General features: G+C 43.8%; 1 protein-coding gene across 1 annotated transcript in view; it reads right to left on the bottom strand.

The window, feature by feature from the left end:
* Positions 1-9,737: 9,737 nt before the first annotated feature.
* Cir1 (corepressor interacting with RBPJ, CIR1) overlaps positions 9,738-16,620 on the bottom strand; it is a 31,250-nt gene continuing 24,367 nt past the window's right edge. Inside the window, exons 8-10 of the mRNA XM_059260700.1 lie at positions 13,187-13,293; positions 11,992-12,077; positions 9,738-10,738 (exon numbers count right to left, since the gene is read on the bottom strand). Coding sequence (XP_059116683.1) covers positions 10,072-10,738; positions 11,992-12,077; positions 13,187-13,293 — 860 coding nt within the window. The 3' untranslated portion in view covers positions 9,738-10,071. The remainder of the gene's footprint in view (positions 10,739-11,991; positions 12,078-13,186; positions 13,294-16,620) is intronic.

Consider the following 16,620-nt stretch of genomic DNA (forward strand, 5'->3'; position numbering starts at 1 on the left):
AGGTTGGCGGAGAGGCGCGAGCGAGCAAGTAGAGACACCCAGAGCGAGCGAGAGGTTCGGAGGGCGAGCGAGTGGGCGCACGGGAGGACAGGGGCTCCAGTGACGCCCCCAAGCCCAGGTTGGGCGCGAGGTGGAGCCCTGCGGATCCCCCGGGCGGTGGCTTGATGGCGGAGCCTGAGTTCCCCTCCACCCAATGCGCCCAGATGAGAATCGAACGCGAGGTACAGAAACAAAAGCGAACCATCCTCCGACAAAACAGGTTCAAAACTGTACACACACGCGCGCACACACACATAACACACACACACACACACACCCCGGAGACCCACAACTGCAAAAACGCACACTCGCGCACGCGTGCACTCACACGCAACCACTGGCACAAACTTCTCCAGAGAAGAGCAATACACAGAAACGCCCCCTCCCACCGCCCACTCCTTCCACCATCCTCTGTCCTTTTCTCAAAAACAAAAAACAAAAAAACTAGCTACCACTCAGCAAAGGACTGTCAGAACTTTCGAATGAAAACAAACGAGACCTATAAAAAAGACCCTTTGTGTGGATTATATTATATATAAAATGCTCCAAGTCCTGCTTGATGTCTACTTACAATGAGACTTTTTTTTCCTAAAAAAGGAAGCATCAAAAAAGGCTTAAGGTGAGATATTCAACTGGAAGTCTAGCAACAGTTTCTCTGTATTTCATAACATCTGTATAAATAGGGTTCAAAGGATTGTGTTCTCTTTTAATTTCTTGTAAATGTTCATTCGAATAGGGTTTTTTTTTGTGAATTCCTGAAATTCAGGGAGTTTCTTTTTAATTTTCTGATGCACTTTGTGAAAGTCAGTATATATGTAAAAGATATTTAAAATGTTGAGTTACCATTTCACTCAAACACGTAAGTTAAGGTCATCTAAAGAAATTAAATGCGTTTATCTGTATGAAGAAAATCTTGACATCATATTTTCATTTTGGTATTATTAAAAGACTCTGAACACCCTCCCCTTTAAGAAATACCTTCCCCACCCCCAATAACCTTTAGTATGGGATCAAATTTTTTTTTGGGGGGGGTTGGGAAGCAAATTCTCTTAATGTTAGTTGTAGGCTATATGGGTTGCAAAAGCCATAACACAGATACATTTTGAAAAGTCAAAATTATTTATTTGTATATCAACAGCGTAAATTAAATTGGGTTATAAGAATGTGTAGTTGTATTACTTAATGGGAGGGCTAGCAAAAGGTGACATTTTAAATCTCTGGATCGCCTTTTTAAAAAGCAAGGTCTTTTGGCAGTTTTAACTGGGGAGGTAACTACATCTCCCAGAGGGCTCAGAGAAAATTGGTGGATTTGTTTTTTAAATCTGATTTTAAGACAATCTATGAAAGAAAAATCTTTCTAGGAAAAAAAAAAAGTCTTTTAGTTTCCAAGGCCCTCTACGTTGGGAGGCATCTCTGGGGAATAAATCGCTAGAGTCAATACCCCGGAAAAGACATTTCATGCCTAAATGAAAATCTTGTTAAATGTTATTAATTTTGACTTAGAGCACACAGCAGCCCCCTGTGCCTTGTATTCCCTTATTAGGGATTCATGTCTTATCAAATATCTAATTAATCTCCTAGACATCATTTGTTCTGGCCAACTTTATCTCAGCTGGTCCACGGGGAAAACTCCAAATATTCTCTGTGACAAAGCTCCCTTGAAGATCTTTTTAATTGTCTAAATTAACTGCACCAAATTTGCATGTCAAACGGTAAAGGGCAACCTGAGATAAAATGTAAACGTTTTAGAAGCCCCAAACTAAGCACTTGATTTGATAACTAGGCTTTTTAATGTTATGGAAGACAACTGCTCCTTTCCTTTTCAAAGACGGCTGATCTATGCAAATAGTGAATTGGAAATGCCTAGGTCCCCTGGCCGTCAAATGGCCCTCGCAGGTTATTTGAATATCAGTGGCTGCTTCTGAAAAGGTTCAAGGATGCTCTCGGCCTTCTTTGTGATTACTCAGTGCGGCGTCTTATTCTGAAGAAAAAAACTCAGGAATAATTAAAGGCTGAGATCAGGCCTGGGAACACATTTGGGACAGGAATCTCATTTAGACAGTCTCTTTCAAAATAAGGCACAGTTAAATTGACCAGAAGGCAATTATTGAAATGAAAATTATTTTCACTCTCTTTGTCTTCTGACCACCAACTTAACAGCCCCCGTTTAAAAAGAGGGAGAACGGAGAGAATGAGGAAAGGGGAATTGGTAAATGAGACAATTTCGCAATTCGGAAAAAAAAATGTTAGTTTGGAAAAGAAAGTACATATTTACGGAATAAAAATGTTTCTAAAAGGCTCCTCACACAATAGAAACTACAAGCGAAGTCAAAATCAATAAATTTTTCCCTCTTTTTTTTTCTTTCATTACTGGCCTTGGAAACTTAAATGAAGATTTTGATTCTTTGGAAAGAATACATTATTGGTATTAACAGTCAACAAAAACTGCTCTGAAAAGCCAAATAGCAAAGTAGCGAGGAGACAGCCGGAAGGTTCCCAGCGGGGTGTCTGCAGCACGAGGAGGTTCTTCCTTCTGTGGTCCCCGCCGCCCCAGCTGCCAGGCTCTTCTGCCTCTAGTTTTTCTCTTTGGTCATTTTCTCTCCTGGCTCATCCATTCCTGCCAGGGATTGCCCCCCCCCCCACCTCCCCAGGCGTCTTCGGGTTTGGGTCTGGTCTTGGGGGAGAAGCTGGCAGAGGGGCGTTTATTCTGGGGGCTTTGGGCAGAGGCTCTGCAGGGCGGTAGGGTGCCCCGCGCGTCTCGGGGGCTGCCGGCTGGAGGCGCGGAGGTGAGTGTGTGCTGGGGGTTCCTGCGAAGGAGGGCGCCGGGACGTCGGTCCCCGGCAGCTTTGTTTCTTGTTGATAATAAAGGCAGATCAAAGGGCCTGGCTGTGCAGGTCTCGCTCCCGGAGGGGCTCCCTCCGCAGGCCAGTGATCAAGGCCTCTGCGCGCTGCCTCTGCCCCGCGGGTCAGCCGACGTCCATCACCGCGGCTCCGGGGAACCGCGGGCGGCGGCCCCGGCCCCAGTGTCCAGCCAGACACCGTGTGCTCCGAAGCTGAGCCAAGAGGGACCGGGTCCCTAGCTCCTGTCGGAAACCCAGCAGGGGAAACATACCAGTCCCACGTTCCCCCCAGCTCTAGGCGTCCCCCGGGCGCGGAGAAAACCTTGACCTCAGTGGGTGGCGACCGCCTGAAGGCTAGCAGATTGAAGAGAGCGTGCACAGGAGGCGAAGTCCACCAGCGAGGACACCAGTTGGGTCCCCAGCTGAGGTGCGGCTGCGCCTCCCCAGGGCCACCTCCGGGTTCCCGCGGCCTGGGCCTAACTGGGTCCGGGGTAGAGTAGATGGGGAGGCCGCGGCTGGGGCCCATGCTGGGACTGAGGGCATCGACCTGGAAGTGGATTTTGTGGAGCCAGGGCTGGGATCTGGGGCCAGGAATCCCGCCCCCGCCGGGGCGAGGGGAAATACAATTTCGTTTCAGCGAGTTACCAAAGATTTCTTGTTTCCAGCTTCCGCGCAGCAGATGAACCAAGACCAAGTTTGCTGGGCCTGCGCCTACCCGGCCCCGATCCACACCCTCCCCAGTGTTTTTCTTTCTTGGCGTGATCCTCTCCCCCATCCCCCCGCCCCGCGCGCCTCTTGGAGTGAACAGGGTCCTACCTGATTAGGAAAAAGGAGTAGAAAAAAAATTTCCTTTCCTCAAGGACGTTTGAAAAGGAAAACATTTGGATGAGATTAGATTGTGCACCTGAACCGCGTGTCTGGACATTCCGTCACATCATCACCAGTCGTGTAAAATTGAATTTCTTTTTATTCACATGGAAACTTTATTTATTTTAACTCTAATCTTATTTGAATCTATTATCTGTATTCACCAAGGCTCTCTTCCACTACAAAAATGCAGATGAAGTAAATCTCACATAAATCCCGCCCATTTGTGTAATTGGTATACTAAGTGTTTATTTTAAGTGAGAATAATTTAGCTACAAATTTTCTTAAGGAATAACATTCTTAACACATTAAAAAAAACTGAAAACTCTGATTTGCTTTTATGTTTGACAGTAGCTCTTGATTCCCCCAAGAGGCGTACGTACGGCGAGTGTGGCTCTCTGGCGCCATCTAGAGCTCCTGCAGGGGAGGTCCGCGCTGGCGGCCTGGCACTTGGCTATTAGCGCGCGGAGACTGGCTTCTGTCGCGAACTCCGACAACCCAAGGAATCAAGTAAAGAAAAGCGAGGTTTTGTGTTTCAGCTGAGGACAAGCCCCGTTTTGGGGAGACATTGCCTAGCAGTGGCTCCAGGGGAAGGGGATTATTTCCGGAACACGTTTACTGAAAATTCCAAGCACAACAGACTACCACCCCGGTTGGCCTTGGTCTTAGCTTGCTTTCATTGTCTCATTTAGCATTCTTTCCTAGGCGGTTTCAGGGTCTTCCAGCACTCATAGATGAGAAAGCTGAACGCTATCGGTAGCGGTAGCGACGTGGACCCGGGGTAGAGATCCCGAGGTGGGCACAGCTTGCCTCGAACACTTTGCCCAGAGCACTGGGATCGAGGGCTGCCGGACCGTGGGGTCTACGTGGACTACCCAGGGCAGGCGGGAACGCAATTCACTCAACCAGGTCACCAAGACCTCTTCAGGTTCCCAGAACCCCTGGGATAGGAGGGAAAGGCAGAGTCCCGAGGCTCTGGGCAGCCTGGACCCACCGACCACCGCAGCAGCCCTCTGCAGGGCTTCGGTGCTCCGGGAGGCGGCCGCTGCCCGAGTGGGGCGCAGGGGGCATCTGGGCTGGCCAAGGCGGGGCCGTGCGCGCGGGGCCCCGGAGGGCGACCAGGAGCCGCCAAAGGCCTCGCCCCAGGCCCTCCCGACGGGTGCGCACCCCCTCCCAGAGCAGACCCACCCCTTTTGTCCTCGCCTTTTCGAAACCCAAATCTGAAATGAGATAACAGTTGGGGGCGTTGGCCAATTTTCTCTTCTCTGTGCTTCGTCCTGCCTCCCGCCGCCCCCTTCCCTCCTCTTCTTAGTCCACTACCCCTCCCCCATCCAGGAGCCCGAGACGCCTGGCAGCGACTTTCTCCCCTCCCCCCTCAGCACTTATTGTATTTTAATTTAAAAAGCGACACCTTCCAACCCCGCGCCCGCCGGAGGAGGAAAGAAACGCAGTCACCCGAAGCTGTGAGAGAGAGCAGCTGAGGCTCCGGGGTGCCGGGCTCCCCAAACTCAAGCCAGGGAAACGCAGCGCGCTTCTGGGAACTCAACAGCCACCTTTGTAGCGGGTACTCGGCTGGGTTTGTATTTGCTGTTTTAATACAAACCCCGCCGCACTGCCTATTTCAGAGATGTGCTAATTACTACTTGGATAGCAGGGCGCAAAGTCCTTGTCCATTTCCCAGTACAAAGTAGGTTGCTAGAAAATTTGAAATTGCCTTTCAGCCTAAAGCTGCCTTACCTGAATGTCATAATTACAGTAATTATGTACATCCAAATTACATGCTAATTAAATTAGAATCAAATCGTTCTAAATCGAAATCAAATGAGGTAGTGAAGAATTAATCAATGACAACATAAATAGAGCTCTTCCTTCAGAGATATTTATTGTAACGATCCAAGGAGGAATTTGATCTGAAAAAGTCACCTGTTTATTTACTTTCAAATTAGTAATCAGTTATTATCCCTTCTCCATAATTTTAACCGTTCAGTGCTATTTACCCCCCACCTTTTCCAGACGCTGGAGTTTATAGAAATATGTATGAGATAAATACATACAGACTTGCCTCCCCATATATTATTGATATAAATATGTACGGGTGTTTGGAACTCGAGTTAAGGTTTCCGAAGGTCCGTAGGGACACATTCCTCCAGAGTCAGTTGGCCCGGATCCGGGGAAAGCTGTAGGTTTCCCCAAACCGTAGCCTTCTTTTTCTTTGGACATTCACGGGGGATTTTGCATTGTTTCGCAGGCATCTTGCCACTTCGGGGGTGATTCATGGATGAAAGAAATGCAGAGTGATAGGGTGTGACTCCCTCAGTCCGCTGTCTTCTTGTAGGTTGCTAGTGAGCTTTGGTATTTTCTTCTTCTTCCGCGCCAGGAGCCGGAGATTGGTACTGGCTTTCCAAAGCGCGGTCTTCACCTGTGGAGCCCCAGCGAGCAGAAATTCTCTCGCTTTCCAAGCCACCGCGGGCGAGTACGCCCTGCGACCCGCTCAGGGGACACATGCAGGAGGCCTGGCGAGCCCTGGTGGGGACAGGGCGACAAGGGCCAGGCCCCCGGGAGGTCGAGCAGCTGCCCTCGCTGGCAGCCTCGCGGAGGGACCTCGGAGTGTCTTCTGGCTGGGTTCGGGCCACCGCGGGTCCGAGCCAGGGTACCCATGCAAAGAGCCAATTTGTCCCTGTCTCGTAACGCATGTGAACAGGAAGTCGGGCGGCTGGGCGCCCCTAAATTCCCAGCTTCTCTCCGTGTGCTGCGTCCCAGGTTGCCAGGTGAGAAACCCGTCAAGGCCCCCGAGAACGCAGGGTGCCATGATATCTGCGGATGGGCCCGGCGACACCTGTTCAGGGCTCACCCTCCCGGGCCCTCTGCTTCCTTTGGGTTCAGTGTGGTGCACGTTGAAGTGGGGATCTGGTCGGTTGTGAAGGCCTCGGCACCCCGGGAGCCGCTGACACGGAAGGGCTAGAGGGTTTCCACGTCTCTAGGCGCGGGTAGGAGACCCAGGGCAGTTCGGCCCGCCGGATACTATTGCAATCAGACCTTCGCGTCTCCGCAGGCACCTCTCTATAGTATTAGGTACACTGTGGGGCGCTGGGGGGCTAAGTGGGAGGCGAAGCGAGGAGAAAGGGGAAGGTGGGAAGATGATCTGCTTCCTTCCCTGCCGGCAGGAACCGGGTAGTAAGTAGGCGCTTCAAGTCAGAAAAGCATTCAGTTCTCAGGGCGCTTGCTCCTCACCTGTACAAACAGCACTTTCAGATCTGAACCGGCTCCAAAGGCCGCCATCGCAGGCCTGTTCACACTTGTCAAGAACCGTAGTAAACGTTATCTTTCCAGAAAACCCAAGTAAGAATAAAAGTGTGTGTGTGTGTGTATATATATGTAAGCCTGCTCCTTGGTCTTAGGCACAGAGTGTGGAGGATGCGGCCTTCCTGAGAGGCCTCCACCGGTGTCTTGCTCATTAGGTCAAAAGCACGAAATAGTCGGAGCGGATCTTGAACTCCGATCTTCAGGGCTAAAGGATACTAAATTCTGTGATTGAAACTGAAAAACGCCTACTCCAACAGCAGGACTGATCGGATTCGCTATCTGTCACTGGCCTCATGGAAGAATCTGGAAGAAAGGTCTCTCCATAACCGTTCAGATAAAAAGCTTTCTTCGTATTGCAAGTGTACGGATTCAAGCAAGATTCACGTCACATTGCAAGGTGAGCATTCCTGCCGCTATGCCGCAGCAACTTCTGCCTATTTGGGCAATTATTAGAAGAAATTATGACTAATCTACTATGTAGACATCCAGATAAACAAACCCTAACCTAACAACCCGATTTTTCCTGGTCATTTGTAAATCGACAGTGCCTCCTACAGGAATGAATCCGTCAGTGTTGAGTTAAACGAGGCTAGGCGGAAGCCTTGAAGGGATGGCCCCAAAGTTTGACCTATGCCTACATGTCCACATTGGGGGAAAAGTAAAAAAAGTTCAGATTTTTTAAAAAATAATTTCTCTATTTAGGGTAAGAATGACATATTTCATGTCTAGATTTCTGGAAAACATCACTATTGACTTGTTTAGATTCATTGAACCTGAAGTATTAGTACTTACTAGAAGCCTAATATTTTTAAGACCATTTTCAGTCCCATCCCCTAGTATCACCATAGCATGCAAATGAGTGAGCTTTGGGAGGGCTGCTGTTATGGAGTTTTTTGTGTGTGAAAATGCCTCCCTTCCATCTCTTAGTTCATAGTTAGAATGCTGGTCCATTGCGGTTGTCTAGCATCCTTAGCGGCCAAGGCCAAAAACTAAACTGTAGATGCTCGTGATCTGTAACCATGGGAAATTTCTCTCAGAATTGGGTGGGTAAGACTAGAGCTTTAAAAATTAGTCCCTTCTGTATGGTTTAATATTCTCAACACGAAGGATTAAATTAGAGATTAAAAAACTTAGGGGCTACCTTATGAAGTTAAGGGGTGGTGGCACATTTTGGTGAAAGTCAAAGTGTAAGAAACAGTATTTAATTCATTTTTAATTATAGGATGCATTTCAACATTTTTCTTCATGAGCACTGTATTCGTTTGGAACCCTTTTTAAGGCAGTAAGTATTGCATAGGTTTTGACATTACAAAAATTATAAAGTCTAAAAAGGTGTACGGTAGAAAATAATCACAGCGACACTGATGAACTCGGGGTGTAAATTAGCCTTTATCAATTTCAAATGCATGCTTTTTAAAGTGAAGGAGTAGGATCTTTGAGGTGTGCTGGGAGACATTAGAGGATGTGTGAAGGAGCTCAGTTCCTCTCCACTTTCCTTCATCTGCATAATCAAAGGGCTATTTACATCGTCAACACAGCTACATCACAGGCCAGCTGCTTCCCTGTGCATAGTCAAGGAGTAGACACGGAGTAGTTTTAACTCCTTTCAAATCTATTTTCTTCAGAACTTGGAAACTGTGACCGCCATCAAAATCAGTATTTTTGTACTAAATGAGGGATGCTTTAAAAAAGTGAAACCCTGATAAAAGAAATATTTAATACATTCACAATAGGAAAAAAATTTTGAACTGCATGGTATCTGTAATTTGTATTAAAAATTTCCAGTTTTCCTTTACTAGTCCTTTGGCACATATAGCAAAAATTGTAGCTAAATTTAAAAAAAAAAAACAACAACAAATGAAACCATTTTATATATTGGCTTGGTCTACATAGTGAGCTCCAGGCTAGCAAGGGCTACACGATGATAGTGAGACTCTGTTTCAAAGAAGAGGAACCCCTCCAACTTTTAAGTAAAATATATCTAGTTTATATTGTTTCTTTGTATTTTGTAATATAAATGTTTTACCTTTCGGAAAAACAACAACAACAACAACAACAACTTGTAATGATATGTCTAACATCAGAAAGGCTATTGCGGTAGGCAGAATAACCATTCCCCAAAAGATATATATGTCTCCAAGCCCTGGTACCTGTGAATATGTTACATTATATGAAAAAGGAAAATTGCAGGTGCAGATAAATTATGGTTCAGATCAGTTGATCTTAAGTGTGGAGATCATTCTGGACTCGTCAGGTGGACCCACTGTACTTCCAAGGGTCCTTACCAAGTGGAAGAAGGATGCAGACTCGGTGTCAGGGAGACCAGATGTGGGAAAGACTTGCCTCCTCTGTTAGCCTTGAACTACAGAAAAGGGGGCCAGATGCCAAGCCTGGCTGCACAGAAGGGAGACAGTTCTGCTTATGACTTCATTTTATCCTAGTGAGACCTATGTCAGAATTCTGATTTTCACAACTGTTAAGTTTAAAGTAATTTTGTATGCCAACATGGACAAGTAAGAGGACATTCAATTATTAATATCATACTCTGCAGACCAAAATACAGGGTTTTAAGTCTTAAGGAAATACTGGTCGATAGCCAGTGTTTTATTTACTCTACTGAATTTCATTAATTACATTTTGCTTCAAGTAAATTCAAATCTTAAAATAACAAATTTGAATTGACAATCATTCAAGGTTGTCACTGTTTTAATGGTATTTCAAAACAACAAAATCACAATGACTTACATATTTTAAATCTGGTACAAGGTATAAGAAACAGCTACCAACAGAGACAACTTTCTATCCTCTAAACAGAGTCCCTACAAATACCTGCGAACTCAACCTTGTGGTACTCAGGTGCTGTCACACTTGAAATGACAGTTTATGGAGATGGAAAATTAAGAGACTTTTTTTATTAGATACTAATGTGCAAGTTAGCCCTTGCTGAAGACACTGAGTAAGAAAATGGAGTCCTTTCTCCCAGGCAGCTGTCCCTCCGCCGCTCCCTCTACCTCCTGGGTGCTCACTGAGCACTGTCTCTTCTGTATTCACCGTCGCCATGGTTTCTGGTGTCTTTTCTCCTGGTCCGCTCTTCATTAGGACTCCACGGTGGCCAGTTCCTCATCTCCCTTTGCCTGTGACCACCAGGACTCCTGCTCCGGCTTCTCCTGCTGCTGCTCTCAGCCCTGTGGTGACTCCGGACTCCCCCGTTTCTGTCAGACCCTTTCCTCTCTGGACTATGACGATGGCTTCCGGACTTTCGGTCAGAACCAGAGTGGACATCTTTGCTATTCTCCCCAAAACTCTCTCGTTTTAGAAGCCTCAATTTTTCCTTGGCTTTTCCTCTGTCGCTGTGACTGCTAGAAAGTTCTTCGTGAAGTTTGTTCTTAGATGTATCCTCTTTAGAGTCATTAGCTTTACTTCCTGAACTTTTGGTTTTCTTCTTTTTCTTACTCTTCTCCTTCTCTCTCTTCTTTTCCTTGCTGTCACTCTCGATGCTGCTTTCTGAAGTGTCAGAAGAGGAGGAGGAGGAGGAGGAGGAGGAAGAGGAGGAGGAAGAGGAGGAGGAGGAGGAGGAGGAAGGGGGTTTGTTTTTATGTTTTTTGTGTTTACTTCTGCTCTTCTGTAACTTCTTCTTTTTCTTATCACATTTCCTTTTCTTTTTTTTCTTTTCAAGTCTATCCAATTTCCTATAGTTGGAAAGAAATAGTTCTTTCATCAACAAAAGAGAAACTGTCAGCAGACAATCTATCTTCTTAGAAGCTACTGAAAATGGTGTCCACATCTAAACACATTATTTACTTGATTTAATGATAAATCATTTTCTTCCTTTTAAATTATTCAGGCATGTAGACACTGAGTAGGAATTTAAATTAAGCCAACTTCCTGACCATACTTCAATGGGAATGACTATTCTTTTGATAAAACATTCCTATGACTCAGAACATGAAATTACTTAGCATTCTAAATAAAATGGTTCTCTTGATTTAAAGAAAACTTGGGAAAGATGTGCAGCATTAATTGGACCTATGCAGTTAGATGAAAGGTTAATCTTGTATCTAGTTTTAAGTGTGGAAATATTAATTAACATTGATTATCACTGGGCGGTGGTGGTGCACTCCTTTAATCTCAGCACTCCAGAGACAAAAGCAGGTGGATCTCTCTGTTTGGGGCCAGCCTGGTCTACAGCACGAGTTCCAGGACAGCCAGGGCAACACAGGGAAACCATGTCTTGAAAAAAACAAAAACAAAAACCAAACAAAAATTATCAAAATTGAGGATTAGAATATACTTTGATATTATAAACAATAATTACCTACTAGTTATCAGCAATTGGTCACTTTTAGAAACAGAGCAATTCCACTGATTTCTGAATTTTTAGTTTGGGAAGCATAAGCTGTTTAGATGGGCGTTCTAAATTACTATGAGACACCAGCCTCTTCACTGGGTTATGCTGGCCATTCTCCGTGTACTGAAACATGGTGAGCGCCCTCTATTGGACTTGGTAGATCTTAATTCTTTAGCCCACAGGGAGTGTGTTTAACAAATTTTAAGCATTACTATAATTTTAAACATTCTTTCAATATTCCTCATAAAATTTCACAAAATGTAAAAAAAGAAAAAACATTAAAAATATTTTCTAAGAGCAAGTGGTGTGCAAAGATATATACAGTTTTATTAAGAAAAATACAAGCTACAAAAAAGTCTACTTCCAAATTAAATGTTCTGAAAGGTACAATAGCTTGGTAGTACAATCTGAGGACACAAACACTAATTTTCTTATTATTGAAAAGATAAAACTGCTTTACTCTAGCTGAAGACTAAATCAATACGAGGGACCCACAGTCTAAGCATCACCATGAGCTCTCCGCCTGAGCTGAGTGCAGAGCCCAGGTGGGTCACTGGAGGAGAGAAGGCTGTCCCACACGGACTCCTTACTTACCTGAGTAGCTTCTGCTTCTGTTTGGTCGTCAGCGACTTTAAGAACTCAACTTCAGGGTCTTCCTCACCGTCACTCGCAACATAGTCCTGAGTCAACAAAGAGTCCAATTGCTGGATTTAGACTAGCTACTAGACAGGGAAGAACACTTGGAACTGAGTTTGTGTCACGGACATACCATTGCCGGTGTGGTACTCCGGACTGAAGTGTGTGGGGATTAGAGTATTTAAACAGTTATGCTCCACCTGCTAAGCTAGATCAAAGGTTAATATAACTGCGCTGTAACTCCTGGAGACTATCAGGACGGGGAAGATACGTACAGACAGAAGTACAGTAGGCCGCTGTTCTCTTCAACACTTGAAAGACTTACCATCTAAATACGGCACTTTTAGTTTAATGAAATATAAAAACCAGGAGCATCTTGAAGGGCTGGGACCACAGCTCCGTAACAGAACACTTGTCTAACATGCACATGGCCCTGGCTGCAAGCCCCAGCTGCACAAACATCGAAAATTCTGAAGACCATGAAACTTAGATCAACATATCAGTAACTTTAAACTTTATTATAAAATATGCAATTATACATCCTTTAAAACTCAAGCCAGGGCTAATGGCTGAGTGTATAAAGGCACTTGCCGCCAAGTCTGATGACCTGAGTTTTAATCCCTGGAATCTCCATGGTGGAGAGAATTGACTCCTCCACGTTTTCCTCTTGATTCGCACCGGCACATGCATTCATATGCATGCCTGCACGCACACACATGCACAGGCTCTTACACACACAAAATGCAGTAAGTTTGAAAACTTTTAACTTTCTGAATTTATGAACAGTTTAATAAATAAGTTTAAAGCATTTTCTATAGTGCTTAGGGAGCTGTTTATAGACTTCTGTTGGCTCAATTTAATGTCATTTCAAGGGTGTGTTAGCAGGAAGGAGCAAACAATCCTATCACCAGTTCATTTTATCCACATAAACCCAAAGGAGCCATTTCATTTATTAAAATATAGGTTTATAAACAATTTCTCATTTAGGTTAAAGTAATAAAGTAGCAAAATCAAAATACATTTAAAGCATTTTCTTTGCTCTACCTTACTTTCCTATGGATATATGCATATTGGAAAACATTAAGTAGCAATTCACAAGCAATCACGTTTAGATTTCCAGACATTTTCAGCTTACTGATAAAAAGATCATTACCTGTGATGGATCATTTGCGGTCAAGTTTCTCCCCAGTACATTTCGTTTCAGTGCAAACCCACTGTTTCTCATCTCCGCTATTAGCTCCGAGGGGTGCATCGACGGCCCTGTTCACAAAAATCACAGTTTGAATGTATCATTTATATCTCTCTACCTTTTTTGGACTCCACAGTAGGAATGCAGTTGAAGCTTTGTTAAGTAAAATCACAGCTAAATCAACTCAATAATCTTCTGCTGAGCAAATAATCAGATATGATTTTCTAAAACAGCAGTCTGGAGATTCAGAATAGAAAATAATTGCATTTTTCCTTACGTGCAAGGGGATGCTCGGCTTATGTAACTTTGTCATATTGAAATGTCTACTTGAAAGTTTTTAGTATAAAATAAAAACAAAATAATGAAAAACTACAATTAAATTTTTAATGGGTATTCTCAGTAAGAATTCACTTTAGAGTATATTTTTTAAAAAATCAAATACCAATACTGAACATACTACCATGTGCTTGATATTACCAATACCATACGTCCATACTCAGGCACTTCAGTTATTATTGCATTTATATGTGTACCTGGAATCTGAAACTTCTAGTTATTGGGGTTGGGGACAAGCAGTTTAGGCTAGCTGTAGGTATGCATATTTTCTATTTTCCACAAACTGGTGTTTTTACTTTTGCAACAATATCCTAAGCTGGAAATCGAGCTGCTTTTTGGTCTCATAATATGTACTAACAAAATATTTAAAGGTTTGCTTCCTTTCCTCACCACGGGACCTAGTCAGGGCAGGAAACTCTTTCTTCCCCAGCTATAATTTCTCATCTCATTTTGCTTTTCCTGTAGTTACAAACTAGGCAGAACCTCACGGCCCCGGGTGACGCAGCTACAACACAATGTGGTAGGAGAGGCTGCTACCAGCAAAGATTTCATATGAGAAGGGGACAGAAAAACATTCAGAGCAGATTTCTAGTTTGCTGATCAAACAGTTTAGTTCTCTCCTGCTTTTTGGTCCTTTGCTCCTTATCTGAATGTTCAGCTACATATTACTCTGAAAAGCAGAAGTTATACAGTTTAAGTCTCTCACTTGTCATTAACAATTTTGGTGAAAAAAGTTTAGGCATAAACTAATACCTTACTGGGTTTTCCAGGGCTTCCTATTCTATTAAAATTATCAACAACTATAAACCTGTTCTATGTTCTAGTTATGAGACACACAATGGTGGGGGGAATTGCCCATGATTGGAACATGGGGATTAAAACTAATTTCCATGGATTATTTTATATAATTTGCTTACTAGCATTAATAAAACCTTAAATAAAATTTGAATTTTAAGTATTAGTTGCCTGTGACTGGCATAAAAGTACTCATACAACTAATATTTTAAATAAGTAACAACAGCCACTTCGGTGGTTTTTCAAGTTTCCTATGTAGGAACACAATTTTATGAAGTATAAAATGGGTCTTACTATTAACAACTTCAAATGATAGCAGACAAACTCAGAAAGCACACATGCTGTATCTGGGCTGGAGCTCAGGGCTAGAGCACCTGACTAGCCTGAACAGGATTCTGTGTTGGGTGCCCAGAAACATACTCCCCAAGCCAAATATGATAGAATTAGAAGCCTGGCTCTTAGGGTGAGAGGATACTTTTAATTTCATTATCTTCATCACAGGATGGGTAATTTTAATATTTTAGAAACAATGTCTTCATACTAATTCCAACTACTTGAAAATCGTCTTTCCTGTGTGGCAGATACTAAGACTATGAAACAAACATTACTGTTTTAGCACGAGCTTCCACAGTGTTCAGTGACATGGCTGACAAAGTCCTTATTATCAATAGCATCCAGGCTACGTTCCTGACTCTTTTACGATATGTTTTAAATTATAAAAAGTGCTCTTTAAAGAATCTCATTACATTATTTTTAGGTGTGTGTACAGGTACGGAGGTCTGAGGACAACCTGTGAGACCTGGTTCTGTCCTTCTACCTGAGGGTTCTGGGGAATCAAACTCAAGCCATGAGGTTCAGTGGCATTTGGACGGCCCCAGACATGTTCTGCACCAGGAACTGAACCTCACACTTGCTAATCAACCACTCTGCCACTGAGTGTATCTCACCAATCCAGAGCCAAGTTTTGTTCCCATATTTTTGTACTTAAATCTCCTACCGTTAAAAGCTCAAGGTTTAAAGTTCTTGGTTTAGAAGATGTGACAAGGCAGGTTTAATTAAGATATATTTAGCAAGACATTTTTATACTTTCCATGTCACTGTGACAGAGGCTATGTAGAATTATGCTGACAAAAGTTAACTCCAGCTCTTTGAAAAGTCAAAACAGATACAATAAACATATATGCATGTATGTGTATATATCACACACATATAAGCCTGTATGTGTGTATACAAGGTTCTCTCCCTTGACCACTCTCTAGATAGGGTATCAACACTACAGCCCAGAATACTGAACAGGCAGCAAAGGTGTGAGATATCACCCCTGGCAAAACAGATACCTCAAAAAAGAGACTGCACAAGTATGTTCAAATACAAAATAAGCACCTTTTAATGTCTGGTAAATTACAGCTGGTCATAGGAATGCTTGGTTTTTTTTTTTTTCATAAATTTACAATGCCAGAATTCACTGAAGAATTTTTCAAAAGGCCAATTGTGCTGTTTATTTCTTTTCAAGACCAGGTCTCATGTAGCCAAGGATGACCTTGGACTTCTGATCTTCATACCTCCAGCTCCTGAGAGCTGGGATTACAAGCACACACAGCCACCTGTCACAAGCAAACCCAGGGCTTCCGCACGCTGAGCAAACCCAGGGCTTCCGCACGCTGAGCAAGCCCTCTGCCAACTGAACTGCACTTACAGTCTAGGAATTTGTCCTAAAATGTGTCTGTGAGGGCTTCAGGGCATCTAAGCCAACTGGGTTTGGCCTCCACAGCAGAAAAGCCACCCCACTGAGCAACTGCTCTACACATTCCTTAGTCCCAGACTTTCTTAACTGTGATACGGACTGTGTCAAAATCTTGATTTTGACGATGGTTTTTAGTTTGTGTCCTGACTAGAGACAAACTTTTCTCCTAGGAAAACTACTCATGCAACGGCATCTCAGAGAAGAAATCCCAGAAAGTGGAATATGTTGAAGAGAAATATGTTGTACAGATTACATTTGCAAAGGGCTTAATCTGCTTACTAAAGGTTGTTATTTTTCAGAAAGACAATAATCAATGGGAGGTAAAGTGCTCTACAGTAAAACAGGTATTTCATTAGAGAGTCACATAGAGACTCAGAAGTTTTTAGCTGGATGCATGCATGACACATGCCTGTAAATCCCAGGACGCAGGAAGTGGAGACAGAGTTCAAGGTCTCCCTTAGCTACACAGTTAGTGGCTAGCCTGAGTAACCCAAGAAAGACCCTGTCTCAAAAAGCCAAATAC

This window comes from Peromyscus eremicus, chromosome 4, assembly GCF_949786415.1.
Source record: "Peromyscus eremicus chromosome 4, PerEre_H2_v1, whole genome shotgun sequence".
Lineage (NCBI taxonomy): Eukaryota > Metazoa > Chordata > Mammalia > Rodentia > Cricetidae > Peromyscus > Peromyscus eremicus.